General features: G+C 36.0%; 1 protein-coding gene and 1 non-coding gene across 5 annotated transcripts in view; one reads left to right on the top strand and one right to left on the bottom strand.

Moving 5' to 3' along the window:
- ULK4 (unc-51 like kinase 4) overlaps window positions 1-13477 on the top strand; it is a 190903-nt gene that overhangs the window by 65148 nt on the left and 112278 nt on the right. For all 4 annotated transcript variants that reach the window (XR_014942922.1, XM_085538199.1, XM_015854094.3 and 1 more), the window contains exons 28-30: window positions 3042-3093; window positions 3194-3338; window positions 8975-9067. Coding sequence is in view for 3 of the 4 variants with exons in the window: in XM_085538199.1 (XP_085394325.1) it covers window positions 3042-3093; window positions 3194-3338; window positions 8975-9067 (290 nt within the window). In the remaining variant the exon portion in view is untranslated. The remainder of the gene's footprint in view (window positions 1-3041; window positions 3094-3193; window positions 3339-8974; window positions 9068-13477) is intronic.
- Window positions 2640-2712, bottom strand: TRNAR-ACG (transfer RNA arginine (anticodon ACG)). Its single transcript has one exon. It is a non-coding gene; the product is annotated as a tRNA-Arg (tRNA).

A 13477-nucleotide genomic window follows, 5' to 3' on the forward strand; every position in this document is an offset into this window, starting at 1 on the left:
CAGCTTAGAAAGTTAGAAAAATATCTGAATACCTTCACTTACAGGGAGATTCAACTCCGAATATGTGTCAGAAGGCATTTCAAAGAAGAAAAAATGAATCCTTGCTTGAGTGTTCTTTGTTTGAATCTCTGTAAGAGTATCAAAAGAGTAATAGCATGCTTCTTACACAAAGCTTCCAGAAACTCATGCAATTTGCTGATTCGTTTATTAAAATGATCTTTATGTACCGGATACAATATTATGTTTTTCTTTTTTACACTCTAGCTCACAACAAAAAAAAAACCAAACGCTCAACAAACTCAGTGACCTGAATGACATGAAGAATAGTGGACCGGGGCTGCAGAGTTAGGAAGTATAAAGCTGAACTTGATGTTAATATACAATTTAGTAGTCCCTTCATCATGTATGTTCTGGTGTGCTCTTGCATCACTAAATAATTTTTCTGTAGAAATAGTGCCCCTGCAGCAAACTGACTTGAAACAAACACCTGCTATGGAGAATACCAGTCTGAACTGTTTATTTGCCAAGAATGGGTTTCGTGTTATTGAAAGGTCAGAAAAAGCTACTAGAATTATTTAAGACCTAAAGAGTGTTCTTTACAATGACAGTTAAAATATATTTATCTTAGAAAACACAATGGCTTTACTATGTTAGGTTGACGGAGGTAGTCCTCCCCCTCTACTCTACCCCAGTGAGGCCACATCTGGAGCACTGTGTCCAGTTCTTGGCTCCTCTGTTCAAGAAAGATGGGGAACTTAGGGAGATGGTCCAGTAATGGGCCACAGAGATGGTGAGGTACCTGGAGCATCCGCCTTTTGAGGAAAGGCTGGGAGATCCTGGGGCTGTTCTGCCAGGAGAAGACTGAGAGGGGATCATTTATCAGCTTTTATAAATATCTAAAGTGCAGGTGTCAAGAGTGACAGGAAAACAGCATTGGACATGAACACAGGAAGTTCCACCTAAACATGAGTAATAACTTCTTTACTGTGAGGGTAACAGAGAACGGGCTGCCCAAAGAAGCTGTGGAGTCTCCTTCTCTGAAAGTATTCAAAACCTGCCTGGACATTTTCCAGTGAGGCCTACTGTAGGGAACCTGCTTTAGCAGGGGCTTGGACTAGAAGATGATCTCCAGAGATCCCTTCCAACCCCTTCCATTCTTCAAGTCTGTGATTTGTGTAGAAAGACTACTGTTAAAACTGGATGAAAACCAAAGTTCACAGAAATTAAAGTTATATCATACTGCTGTGTACTGCCATCTTAATCTGTAATTCTGAGTTAATGCTGCTGCTAAATGATTTTTAACATTCCACATTTGTATATAGCTTCAGACAAATTAGAGATGCTCTTTTGCTTTTCTTTTCTAGTTTACTGCTTAAATTAACCTTTTCATTTGAGAAGCTTTGCAGTAGGTTGAACAGGTTTTTGGATTAAATGACCTGAAGTGTATACGTTTTTTGCCTCACGGGTTTGTTATATAAATGATAAATCACTGTTTGCAAAGCAGTTTAGAAACCTATACTAATGGATCTGCTGGAGTGCAATGAAGTTTTATTTTTTTTATCTCATTACATATAAACTGGAAGGACCAGGAAATATTTCAAAATGATAATGTGTTACAAAAGCATTGAGGCTACATATACTCTACACTATTACTTATATGGCTACAAAGGCTATCTGTGTTTGCAAGTGAAGACTGATTGCCATACCTCAAGCAGAGACCTTTACCTCTTCCTGAAAATACATCATCTTTTAGTAGATTTTTCAGAAGTGAAAAAAAGCCAAAGACTAAATGAATCCTTTAAAGCCAGAGATTCATTTGCCAGAGACCACCAACTAACAATGAAATAATTAACTAGAATGGCTCTAGTTACTGCTGACTGGAGTCTAATTTCATTTAGTAACCCCTTTTCATTATGTTTTAAGCTTCTCTAAGTTCTTCTTTATGGTAGCTGTGTAACTCTGGAGTTGTATCTTCTAGAGTTTAGTCAATAAATCAGAACACATAGGGAATTAGAAGCTATAAATTGCGCCGAGTCCTATTTGTGGTATAGTAAAAGCCTATCTAGTAATTTTATTTGTATAAATAATTCCAAATGTAAGCTGTGTACCCATGATGCTTACCTTCCCAATCCAATATCAGCTAAATATCTAAACTGATAATTAATGAGCAGTGAGGGGTCTGTATTTTGATTATAAACTTCATACTTTTGCAAAGCAGGGGAAACTGGCTCTCCTCGAGAATTTAGGAAGTATCCTTTCAAATTATCTCTGTCTAGAATTAACAGAATTAAATGGTGGTATTTTCCATAATATTTCTTTTCTTTTGCTTTTGAATTCTGCTTCAGGCCCCCAGAAGTACAATAAACAGTTTTCTTCATATTGTGTTTTTTTACTTATCTAAAGGCTTTCCTAGATGAAGGATCAGGTCTAAGTTATCACAGTGAATGTCTTGACATTGTAGTCATATAGAAATGTTTGGGTTGAATGAGACCCTCAAGGGTCATATAGTCCAACTCCACTGCAGTGGGAACATGGACACGTACAGCTGTATCAGGTTACTCAGTGTCTGCTCCAGCCTGACCTTGAGTGTCTCCACAGATGAGGCTTCCATGACTGCATCTCTAGGCAAAATGAGCAGCCGAGCCAGCCAGGAGTCGAACCTAGAATCTTCTGATCCGTAGTCAGACGCGTTATCCATTGCGCCACTGGCCCTGCTTGATATTTCTTCTTCTCTCCACTTGATTTCTAGTTTCTAGTAGATATTCCCACACTTTTTTTTTTTTTTTTTTTTTTTAACAACTGCACCGAATCTGATATTGTAAATTAAAGTTCACTCTCAGTAAATTCTACCAAGCTCACTATTGTTTTCTGTGTAAGTACTTTACTGTCTGTAACTTTACAACAGCTTATCAGGGAAAAAATTATTTTGTCTCTTTATAAGCGTGATTATTGATGGTTTTCTATGATTATTCACCTCTTTGATAAAGGGCTCTGTCAGTAAAATGAATAATCTAAGCCAGATTTTTTTTATTCTCTTTTAGGTTGAAGGCTGTATCCTCCCACCACTAGTTTCTTTGGTCCACAGTCAGAATGGTAAGTCTATGGCCACATCATCTACAGTTTCCAGAAATTCCACATTTTGTTTTAATTAAACTTCAGTGTGGTCACATTCTTGGCACCTTTTATTTTCAAGTGGAATGGAGACTCTTCAGTTTGCGGCTGCTCTCAGAAACCACATCACTACTCTTAAACCACAAGGCCATGGCTGAGGAGAAAGAGGAGAGCTTCGACTCAAACAGGAAGCTTCTGTCTCTCATTAGAGATTCATTGTTGCCTCAGTAAGTATAATATTGCTGTTTCACTTGGGAGAAAACTTGATATTCAATCCATTTGGACAGCGTATTTATTTTAAGTGCCAGTTTTGTGTTTAAGTGGCAAAATGAAAAAGAGGAATGGCTTTTAACTACTGTCAGAGTTCTCTGCTCAGCAGCGTCTCTCTCCTAGGTTTATTCAGTACTTGGTTGTATATAACATAACGCAGTTTCTGTCTGACACTCATTTTTGTATCTTGGTGATACTGTGCCTCTGGCTACCCTTGTAGTGAAGCAAGTTTCCCTAGCTGTGGTTTAAATATATTCTCCCTGTTCAACTGTTGAAATTGGAATATCCCAATAACATCTATATTTTCGATACCATGCCCTCCTGGAAGATGTTTAGAGGTCATACGGAATGGCTTATAACTTTGGAAAAGGGAAAAGAACATGATTAATCCTCCATGATTCACTCAAAGTTTATTGCCTCTAAATTGCTGCCCTTCCTGCTGCCCCAAGCAGGAATAAAACTCTACCCCAGTCAACAAAACTACGGCCTGTAGGCCAGCTGTGACCTGGAACTTGATTTATATGGCATGCAGTAAAATGAGGCCTGTCATTTCAAAATGACTTGCAGGTATGCATAAAGAGAGCTCTGTATGTTATTTGTATATATACTTTGAGCTGCTAACATCTCAGTAGAGGGAGAGAAATCACAGACAAATGATGAGTACAGTAAAGATGAGCCATCAGTCATCTTATACACTATTCCAGGATAACATTACAGTGTTTTTTAATGTGTGGTCCTCAGAAGTTAGTAGCTGTCAATACTTAGCTGCCCTAAATGAGAAAATTGTTCCCCACCCTTACATTAAGTGAGTGGTGGAAGGGTGGAGGAATGGATGCTGGATTATGATCAAAAACTTGGTGCCTTCCCTGTAAATGAGGCTGTCCCTTGCTAATTCACTCACATTCTTACAGTCAGAGGACTAAAGTTCAGTACATGCAAGATGTGTAATGTTTCCTTTGTGAGAGAGAATGGGAAGGAAATCGTAGATATGTATGGGGATGTTTATTTTCACACCTTCCACTCAAAAACATGGCATTTATTAATATGGATTACAATGGAAAGTAGAAATATTATTAAAGAATAGAGTTTTGTGCATTATTAAAAGCTGACAGATAATTTTCTTCAGACTGGGAAGAGTCTTTGAGTCAAACAAGACCAAGTTCTCTGCTTTGAAACTTGCCCTTTGAAGACATGCCCATCTTATAAAATGTTTTCTCATTGAACTGAGGGAGGGGTCATCCTAACTGCAAACTAGAAAGAAAACAGGCAGTGTACTGCTGTTTCCTCTGCTCATTAGCTCAGTTGGGTGGCAGACATTCCCAGTCTGAATCTAAGTGCTGTTGCACTTTGGAGAATTCAGCTGTGATGTATCTTTGGGTGTGTACTGTAGATGTGTAAAAAGGGTCTTGGAGTAGCTCAGAATCTTGCTTCCAAGCTTCTTTAAATATTTCCTTAATCAGTTCCTTTATGTCACTAGTGGAGATGATGATACTTGTAGTTGAAAAACATTTTGAGGTTACCTTAAAATATTTAAGGTTATGATAACTGAAGTATATTGGAGCTAGTTATAAACAAATTTTACTCTAGTTTAGGAGCTCAGTAAAAGAATATATAATTCAGAAAAAAATTAACTAGTGTTGTATACTTGAACTTGTATGTTGAGCTAATGCTCAGTGAATGCATTCAGCTTTGGGGAGCAGGTAGTCAGTGCAAGAAAGCACCCTTGGAACAAAAAGCATAGAAACACTAATGGATTTCCTGTGAAGAGAAAACTCAGTTTTGATTTGAAAGTCTCAAAACTGAATTGAGAGAAATTAGGAGACCAAGAGTTTAAATCAGCTGCTTTGAATGTCAAGAAGATACTAAAGATAAGTTTTGTTCAACGGTGTTCTAGGTATGGATCAGAAAATATTTATGGGAGGTAAGAATGAATCCTTGCATGGTCTACAGTTCTTAAAAGAGTTTTTATCTGAATACAAAAGGCACTGGCTTCAAACTACAGAGGGACGTGTAGGATTAGACTCAGAATTATGGTTAAAGATATAACATAAAGGTCTACCTCAAAAAGTAAGAGTTGCATGAAGACTCTGGGATAGAAGGTAAAGACAGTGATAGCCTGTGTTTAGAGACTGAAAAGGTGTTCTCTGAAGTTGTTCACATTTTCTGTTCTTGGATAAAGGATGTGATAGAATGTGACTCAGCTGGAAAGCAGTCAAAAGACAAGGGGAGGAGCGCAATGGCTGTTCATGGGCACTCTGTGGAGTCCTGCTTTTTAAGATCTGAGAGACACTGAGGGGCATCTAAGCTTAACAATGTAATTTGTTTAAATGTAAAAATTTTGGTCACTCTGCATGAGTATAAATTGTGATCATAATTTCCCACATCTTTGCACAATCAATAAGATAGTTCTTCTACGGAATATTTGTACATATGAAGATCAGAAGATTAACTTCCTCACAAGGTTTTGTTCAAATAAAATAGTGTGATTTTGCTGAGCATCCTATAACCAAAATTAAACTTTCTTCTATAGAAAGTATTTTCCTCATTTATTTTCTATTTCAGATTCATATTCTTTTAAAATCAGAAATTCAAACGCCATCTCTCAGTTATTAATTTTCCTACTTTTTAAACACAGTTAGTTTGAGACAATGACAGGAAATGAATGTATTTATTTAAAAAAAAAAAAAAAAAAAAAAAAGGTTTTATTTCATTTTAAGGATTATGTGTCTTGTTCTAAGCAGACTGTGAAGCCAATTCTGCAAATACAAGATATTGGATATTTGAAATAATGTGTAGATAAAACATTTAGTCTTTTTTAAGAGCTTAAGAGAATCCATATTTTACAGTCTTTAGGTCCAGTTGTCACTTGTGGGGAAGAATAACTAAATAACTCTTTGTGGTGCAGTACATATTGTTTGGAGAACTCTTTGAAACTGCTGATGAGTTTGCATTTTGAAGTGTCAGGAAAATCATTGGATGAACTCATTCATTTAACAAAGTCTTTATAGCACAGAATGTTTTCCTTTCACAGTAGACTCACATATTTGTAGTTGATAATGACCTTTATTCAGGAAATGTGTTTACATTAATTGCTAAGACATTCATTTTGGTAATCTGTGTTTTCTCGGGTGGTACTTGGTTTGTTAGACCATGGCACCTTCTATATTTTTTCTAATGTTATCTTCGGGGCACATATATATAACAGAATAGAATAGAATAACAGAATTAGATGTAAAAGGGAAAAATAAGTCTTGTTTTTTGAACTCCAGGGAATTATGATTCTAAGTGTGCAGCGTAGTAGTAATCTCTCTCAGATGGAATACACAGATGGCTTAAAAGTTGTTAAAGTGGACTCCATTTAGGGAAAATATCGGTATGTTTATTAAAAAACAACAACACAAAAACAAGTGTATTTACATAAACATACATGTTCGTATAAAACAAATAATGTCAGTTTTAAGTTAGTAATTGTGATGCATGATTACTGTTAAGAATTAATGCTTTTGAGTGATAAATCTTTGTCTTATTCAGTGAGCAGAAGACTTCTGATACCTAAGTCACTATATAGCATTTTTATCTCAGAAAATTTAGTTGTAGAACCTGCAAAAAAAAAACAAAAAAAAAAACAAAAAAAACCACCAGATAGTTTCTTTATGCTTGGTAGAAATATGTACTGCATGCATGCAGTGTTACAGCATCCGTGTTTACTAATGCATCATAGTATTTTCTCCTTTTATGAGGAAAGTGAATTTTTAATCACCAGTGAGAAATAGCTTTCCTTCTGTAGCTGAAATCTGTTGCCAGAATTCTAGTTGCCAGAAATGTGAAGCTAACATTGTCTAGTCATTGGACTGGAGAATAGGTTCTCCAGCGTATGAGTGCTTTACAGGTCTGTGGCAGCACATTTAGGCTAATACAGAGAAGCTGTGATGCACTGCTTGTAAGCTGTGTGCTTGTATGGGAATATTTGCCTCTCTGACGGAACTCCCACAGGCTGCATCAAGAATGTGGAGCTAGAGTGCTTCACCCTTCTTGTCTTAGAGTTGTCCAGATGAGAGATGGGGCCAGAAAGTACCACATCTCATCTAACCTTCTAGATTTCTTTCCTGTACAAATCAGAGTGCTGAGGTGTAAAGAGGGGACCTTTGCTCCGCGGAAGAGCTGTCTCACCATAGAAAGTACGTGACAACATGGTGACAGGTGATACAAGTTCCTCAGTTTAGCCATGATGAGGAATGTCAACATGTGAAACACGTTTCTCATTGATTTCCTTGATTTTTACATTTCCTCCTTCTCCAGAACCCAAGAAAGGAAAAATGTTGGGAAAACATTTTGGTGCACAAAATATGATAATCCACCGTATTTTCCAACAAATCATGATTTTGTTATTATTTGAATAATTCTTCATGTTTTTCTCTTACAAATCAATACATTTATGCTTCTTTTTCTGTTAGCTTCCACATGTTTAGAGTAGCTCTACTTATAATCACAGACTTTCAAGTTTTGATGTGGTTGCATCTGTCTCCTTTATGCTGACTTCTCTCTCTTCCATCACTGTATCCTCTTACCCTCCAGATATATTACAATTTTAAAGAGATAAAAGTAATCCTGTTTGTTGAATAAGTATCACTGCAAAACTGGCAACAACAGCAAGGTCCATTTTGTTTATTGTCAGCCTGTTTCCCTTTCCTTTACCCAGTGTAGCAGAAATGCTAAGTCATGGCCTGGACCAGTGATTGTGCATGTAATAGGAAGGCAGGGCCAACCCAGGAGAGCTTGGGTGCAAGCAGTGCACCTGAGTGACTGGAAGGGGTGGAGCCAGGATCCATCCCTTCCCAGACCTCATTTAAGCATTGGCAGTGGAGGTGAGGGTATCTTGTGGAGCTCCCTGCCTACCTGAGGTCTTCCTAAGGTAGGCAGCTTTGTTTCCTCTGTTTCTGCATCAATGGCAGCTGTGTTTGGGCTTGTCCTCATTTACTACAGTCAAGGACTTCGCTGTTATCATTGTATTTTTCCGTCACGTTGTAACATAACACCAAGGTATCCAGGAGATGATATTTTGAAATGTTTTGTAGATGTTTTTCTTGTAGTTTTATCTTGAATACCGTAGCTCCGAGTAAATGTTATTTTTGTGTTGTTCTGTTTTGGGTAATGTAAGTATGCTGTAGTTAAAACAATACTGAATTAAATTTGCAATAAAATATGGAATTCAATGCAAACGTTCTGCAAGTAAAATAGTAGAGGAAAAATCAATATTTAAGCAAAATGTAGCTCTTAATCATATGTGCATTGATTGATGGTCTTTTTGAGCTCCCAGTGAATCTTCTGGCTAATACTGTCAGGCTTGGTTATCTCCATGTGGAAAAACTCATTTGTTCTTTTATTAACACTGTTTTAAAAGTTAATCTAAAGCTGCTTTTAAATCCTGCTTCTAAGTTGTTCTTGCTTTATTATTTTGTTAAATTTCTAGCATTGTTTTTCTATTGTGGTTATTATGATATTTGAAAATGTTGTATTCATAATGTTATCAATTTATTAACACGCAGCTCTTGATTGTGTGTTTTTAAAATGTTGTTTCACTCTTTTCCTTCAGGTATGAGAATATCCTGATGGCTCCAGACCCAGTACCGCTGTATGCTCTGAAACTGTTGGTGGCCCTGACTGAACACAGCCCTGCTTCTGTGAGGTGGTATAACTACCTATTCTTTGCTGTGCTATTTCTGTTTCAGTGTAATTTATTCAGTTGGGACTTAATAGTAACGTAGATCTCACTGTTATTACTATTGGCTGACACTGAGAAGATTTAGAAAATGTTTATGATATTTGTGATAGAACATGAAAATAGCTCAAAAGCCATAAGGTTATATAGTTCTGTTTATCTGTAATATTTCCTATACTAAATCTGTATTAAAACAAAGTCATAGAAATCTTAACTTTAAAAAGAAAAAAAAAAACATTTTAACCGATAACTTTAATACTGTATAAGTCACTTAAAAGATATTTGGTTTCTCTGCAAGTATCGCTATCCTCTTTATGTTCCTGAATATCCATTTTAATGTTTGGTGTAGGTACACTCAGTAAGCCTCAAGACATCTTAGTGTCTCCTTCTGGTTGTTAGGTTATTTAGGCTGTGAAGGGAACATAACTATTCATCTCCTCTGATCTGCCCTAAAAATTGGGTTCTTCTTGCATTTACTCTTCTCTTTTCATGGTGTCTGATAGTGTTACGGTTTAGAAGTCACTGCGTACCATGCTGTCTCGTTTTGATTGATTAAAATGAGCACAAGATTAAAAACAACAAAAGCATACAAAAAAGAATTTTAATTGTTCTCCCACTGCTTTTATTGCAGAAGATGAAAACATCGTTTTTCATCTTTTATGGTGTTATTCTGGTGCTTTTAGTATACTGAGTAGTCTAAAAATCAACTAGGAAATTGAGTTGCTTGAGATTTAAAAAGCTTGAATACAGAGAAGGTGGTATTTAATTCCATTTTTATTGTATGCAATCTGTTTATGCTACAGCAAGCTTTTATGCTTAATACAAATAGTTAGCATTAACCTAAAGATATTCTAATTCTTTTACAATAAACTATTTCTGTAACCACGGCACTGGATGTGATAGTAGCAGTCTTCCTCTGTCTAATGAATACTGTTTATTTGAGGTCTTGTGAGTCTGACATTGTACTTAATATAATGGTGCAAACTCATTGAGGTATAGCAGACAGGAAAAGTTCGTTTCGTAGTATTATTTAACATAACTGTAGATATCTAATGATCTACTAATAATTTTAAATACTATTCTATTCGGTGCCATTATCTAAGGATCAGCTATTATCCACATAATAACATGTCAGCAATCATTCTTGTGTCTTACTGGTCCACTTTTACTTTCACTGGGTAATTTGTTTTGCTAGATTTCTAAGGGAGAAGAGTTTCTGCAATTCTCTTGTCTGTTGTCTTCGGGATTCTTTGGTTCTCTGAAATTAGCCCATACATCAAACCTGTGACAAATTGCATCATATTTTCATGTTTTCACAAAATTCAACAAAAGAAAGCTGGAAACGTGTATGTGCTGTAATGAACATTAGGTGACAATTGATTCTATGTTGGTTTGGTGGGTACCTGTGTAGTTCGATGAACATTTACTCTCTTTTGCGTTTCAGTAGGCATGTGGGAAGAATATGCAGTTATTGTGTTGGGAAGTTGGAGTAAAACAGCACAAATCTTTTGGGGTTAAATGTGTTTGTGAGGAAAGCTGCTGTATTTTAGTACTGTTGATAGTGATGAAGGATCACTTTTCATCAGGTCTGTTTTCTCTAAGTTTATACTTCATCTGTGATGCCTGTCTTTCTGAGATGGAAGCTGTCTCCTTTGATTTCATTTAAACGGAGGGGAAAAAAATGGTTTTAGCAAAGAAGATAGCTGTAATATGACAAAAAGTTAAATTAGCACTTAACCGTTATTTTTAGATGCCACAAATTACCTTTTCTCAAAATAAGAATGAATTGGGATGAGGATGATGATTATTGTATTTGTTTGTGCCATAAGATAACTTGCTCTTAGATATGCTAGACTAATTCATTAATTCTTTTTCTCCCTCTCTCTTCTTTAATCTCACCATATTTCTTCCTTCTTGCTCATGTTTATCTCTTTCCTTTTTTCCATCATCCTCAGTTTCTTCCTATGCATTTCCCAATAGAGACATGAACATTTGAGGAATTCATATTTTAGCATTTGAAAAGGCAGACGCACTCCTGTGTTAGTCTCGTTTGTTCATAGCTGACACTTTAAATCAACAAACCTGTAACAATTCCAGTGGAAAAGCTTTAAATAATCTTTCATGCATTTTTGAACTCTTCAGTATGACAACAGCATAGATATTTAAATATTATGTTTTAATGTCTTATAAGCTTATCATAAAATACTGTTACATACTAAGTATATCTTGAATATCTTAAGTATCTAACGTTTGTAAGAATACAAAAAAAATTACTTTGTAATATTTGTCATTGCTCCACTTTTAGGGTCATTTTTAACATTGTTTAGTACAGATGCCATTCCACTCTATTGCTTTTCAATTTAGCAATGGGGAGTTCTAGTTATGTTCCACCAATGTTCTGCAGAATTATGTCTTTCACAAGTGTAAGTTCCAGCATATGTGAGGTGGTAGCTGTAAAATCAAACAAAGCCCAACTAAAATAACAACAAAAAACCACCACAGTCTTTAATGTGTTTCAGTAGGGCCCTTTAGTATTTGAATATACGAATGTCCAAAGGAACAAAACCCTGTTTTGTGGGAGATAGGTATTTTGTTGTTCATTTTCTTCTCAAGAGTTATTTATACTCGTTTATGAGTCTAGTGTTCCCCTTGTATGCCTTTTCCCTTTTATACCATGCAACAACAGTTGTTTGATATATCCTCACTTAGCATTCATTTAATAAGAAAATGCCGCATAGCAGAAGGATGAGTTTTAAATGGAATTTGTCCCCTGATGGCCTATTTTATGCTTGAATCAAAGCTAATAGTCTGGCCTTAAGAGTTGTTGATAGTATTGTCACAGCTCTTCTAAAAACCAATCTCCTTGTGTTTTCATACTGTATGGTAAAAAATATTGTGGCTTTCAAGGCCGGTATGGTAATCGCAGTATTTGCTTTTAGCTATTTTGAAATGGTTGATTTTTAAAAGAAAATGCTGATGTTAAGGGGACGTGTAGATGGATTGAGAGATATGTTTTTAGTAGAACGTTAGGCAATATCTATGTGGATTTTGGACAAGATTTCTATTGCATTAGTTTCACGTCTATGAAAACAGGGCTATGGAAAACCTTGTTTTCTTGTTACGTAAGTGATACAGATAGAAAACAGCAAAGAATTCATACGATATTTGTGATTTCTATACTTTGTTATAAGATTTGCATATGTGCTGCTTTACTGAGTAACTTGAGGCAGGAAGACATACCCAGAAATAGACTCTGGAAATAAGCATCAGCTAATAACTCTATTGTCAACTCACGCATCACTGTAATTCATATCAAAGCCAGTGGTCAGAGTTCATTATTGCAAGTGAGTTCTCATAGTCTAGTCATGTACTGACTGCAATATTAATCACCATCTTTAATGTAAAACACAGCTCCTGTGTTGCATTTTATTAGAGTTTCCCTTCAGTAAAGCTATTAACCTTATACCTGTAATTTTGTTTCCTCTTTATGTATTGCTGATCAATTGCTGACTCTCTGTTTTAAAAGTGTGAAGTGACTCTTTGATATTACTGTTGTTAAGTCAGTTGTTCAAAGATGTCATACTCTAATGCTCACATATTTGCTCTTTTAATGTAAAGCTTTAAATGAGAGAAAATGCCATTCATTTTCAGTTGTTTTTTATTTCAATAGGGAATGTTTGGCATATAAATAGGAATTAAAAAATAAGTGAATAATGAGGAGGGGTTGGCTGGTTAGCATAGTAGAATTGGAGCTCTAGGCTTCTGCAAACACAGTTCTACTTCAAACTCACTATTCAGCATGAGGCAAATCTAAAACAGAGAAGGCAAGGAAAAAGGCAGTCATGTGTCAGTGTTCTCCGCAAACTTTTTCAGCCACCTGTGAGTTGTCGTTTCAGAAGTCCTGGGAAAGACATGTTCTGTAGATGGTAGTTACTGTCGTTTCATTTTCATGGCTCCAGAAGGATACTTGACAAATAACATCAACATTCATAGATGTTCCATAGCATAACCAGCAGCATTGAAATATTTGTTTTCATTAGGGCTCTCCTTTGGGTTTGTTTAATCTGGAGCTTGCCGCTTAACTGGATGCACTGGAAAGGGTGGTCACTCTACTTCATAAACATCTAGTATGCTTTTGACTTTAGCAGTACCTTTTGCAATCTGAACAGTCCTGTCTATATTTTAAGAGCCTTTGGTAGGGGGTTTCATAAAATACATTTTGAAAGTCCAAGATTTTGCATTTACTGGCTTTCCTTTGCCCACATGCTGACTGATTTCTTAGAAGATCTGTTGTGGATTTTATGCTTTGTTGCATTAAAATGGATGTCTTGTCTGTTGCTTTGTGCTTGCCTACTACTGTTGTTCTTTAAAATAGTT

Source organism: Coturnix japonica, chromosome 2, assembly GCF_054131305.1.
Source record: "Coturnix japonica strain WE chromosome 2, WE-NBRP24, whole genome shotgun sequence".
NCBI classification, from domain to species: domain Eukaryota; kingdom Metazoa; phylum Chordata; class Aves; order Galliformes; family Phasianidae; genus Coturnix; species Coturnix japonica.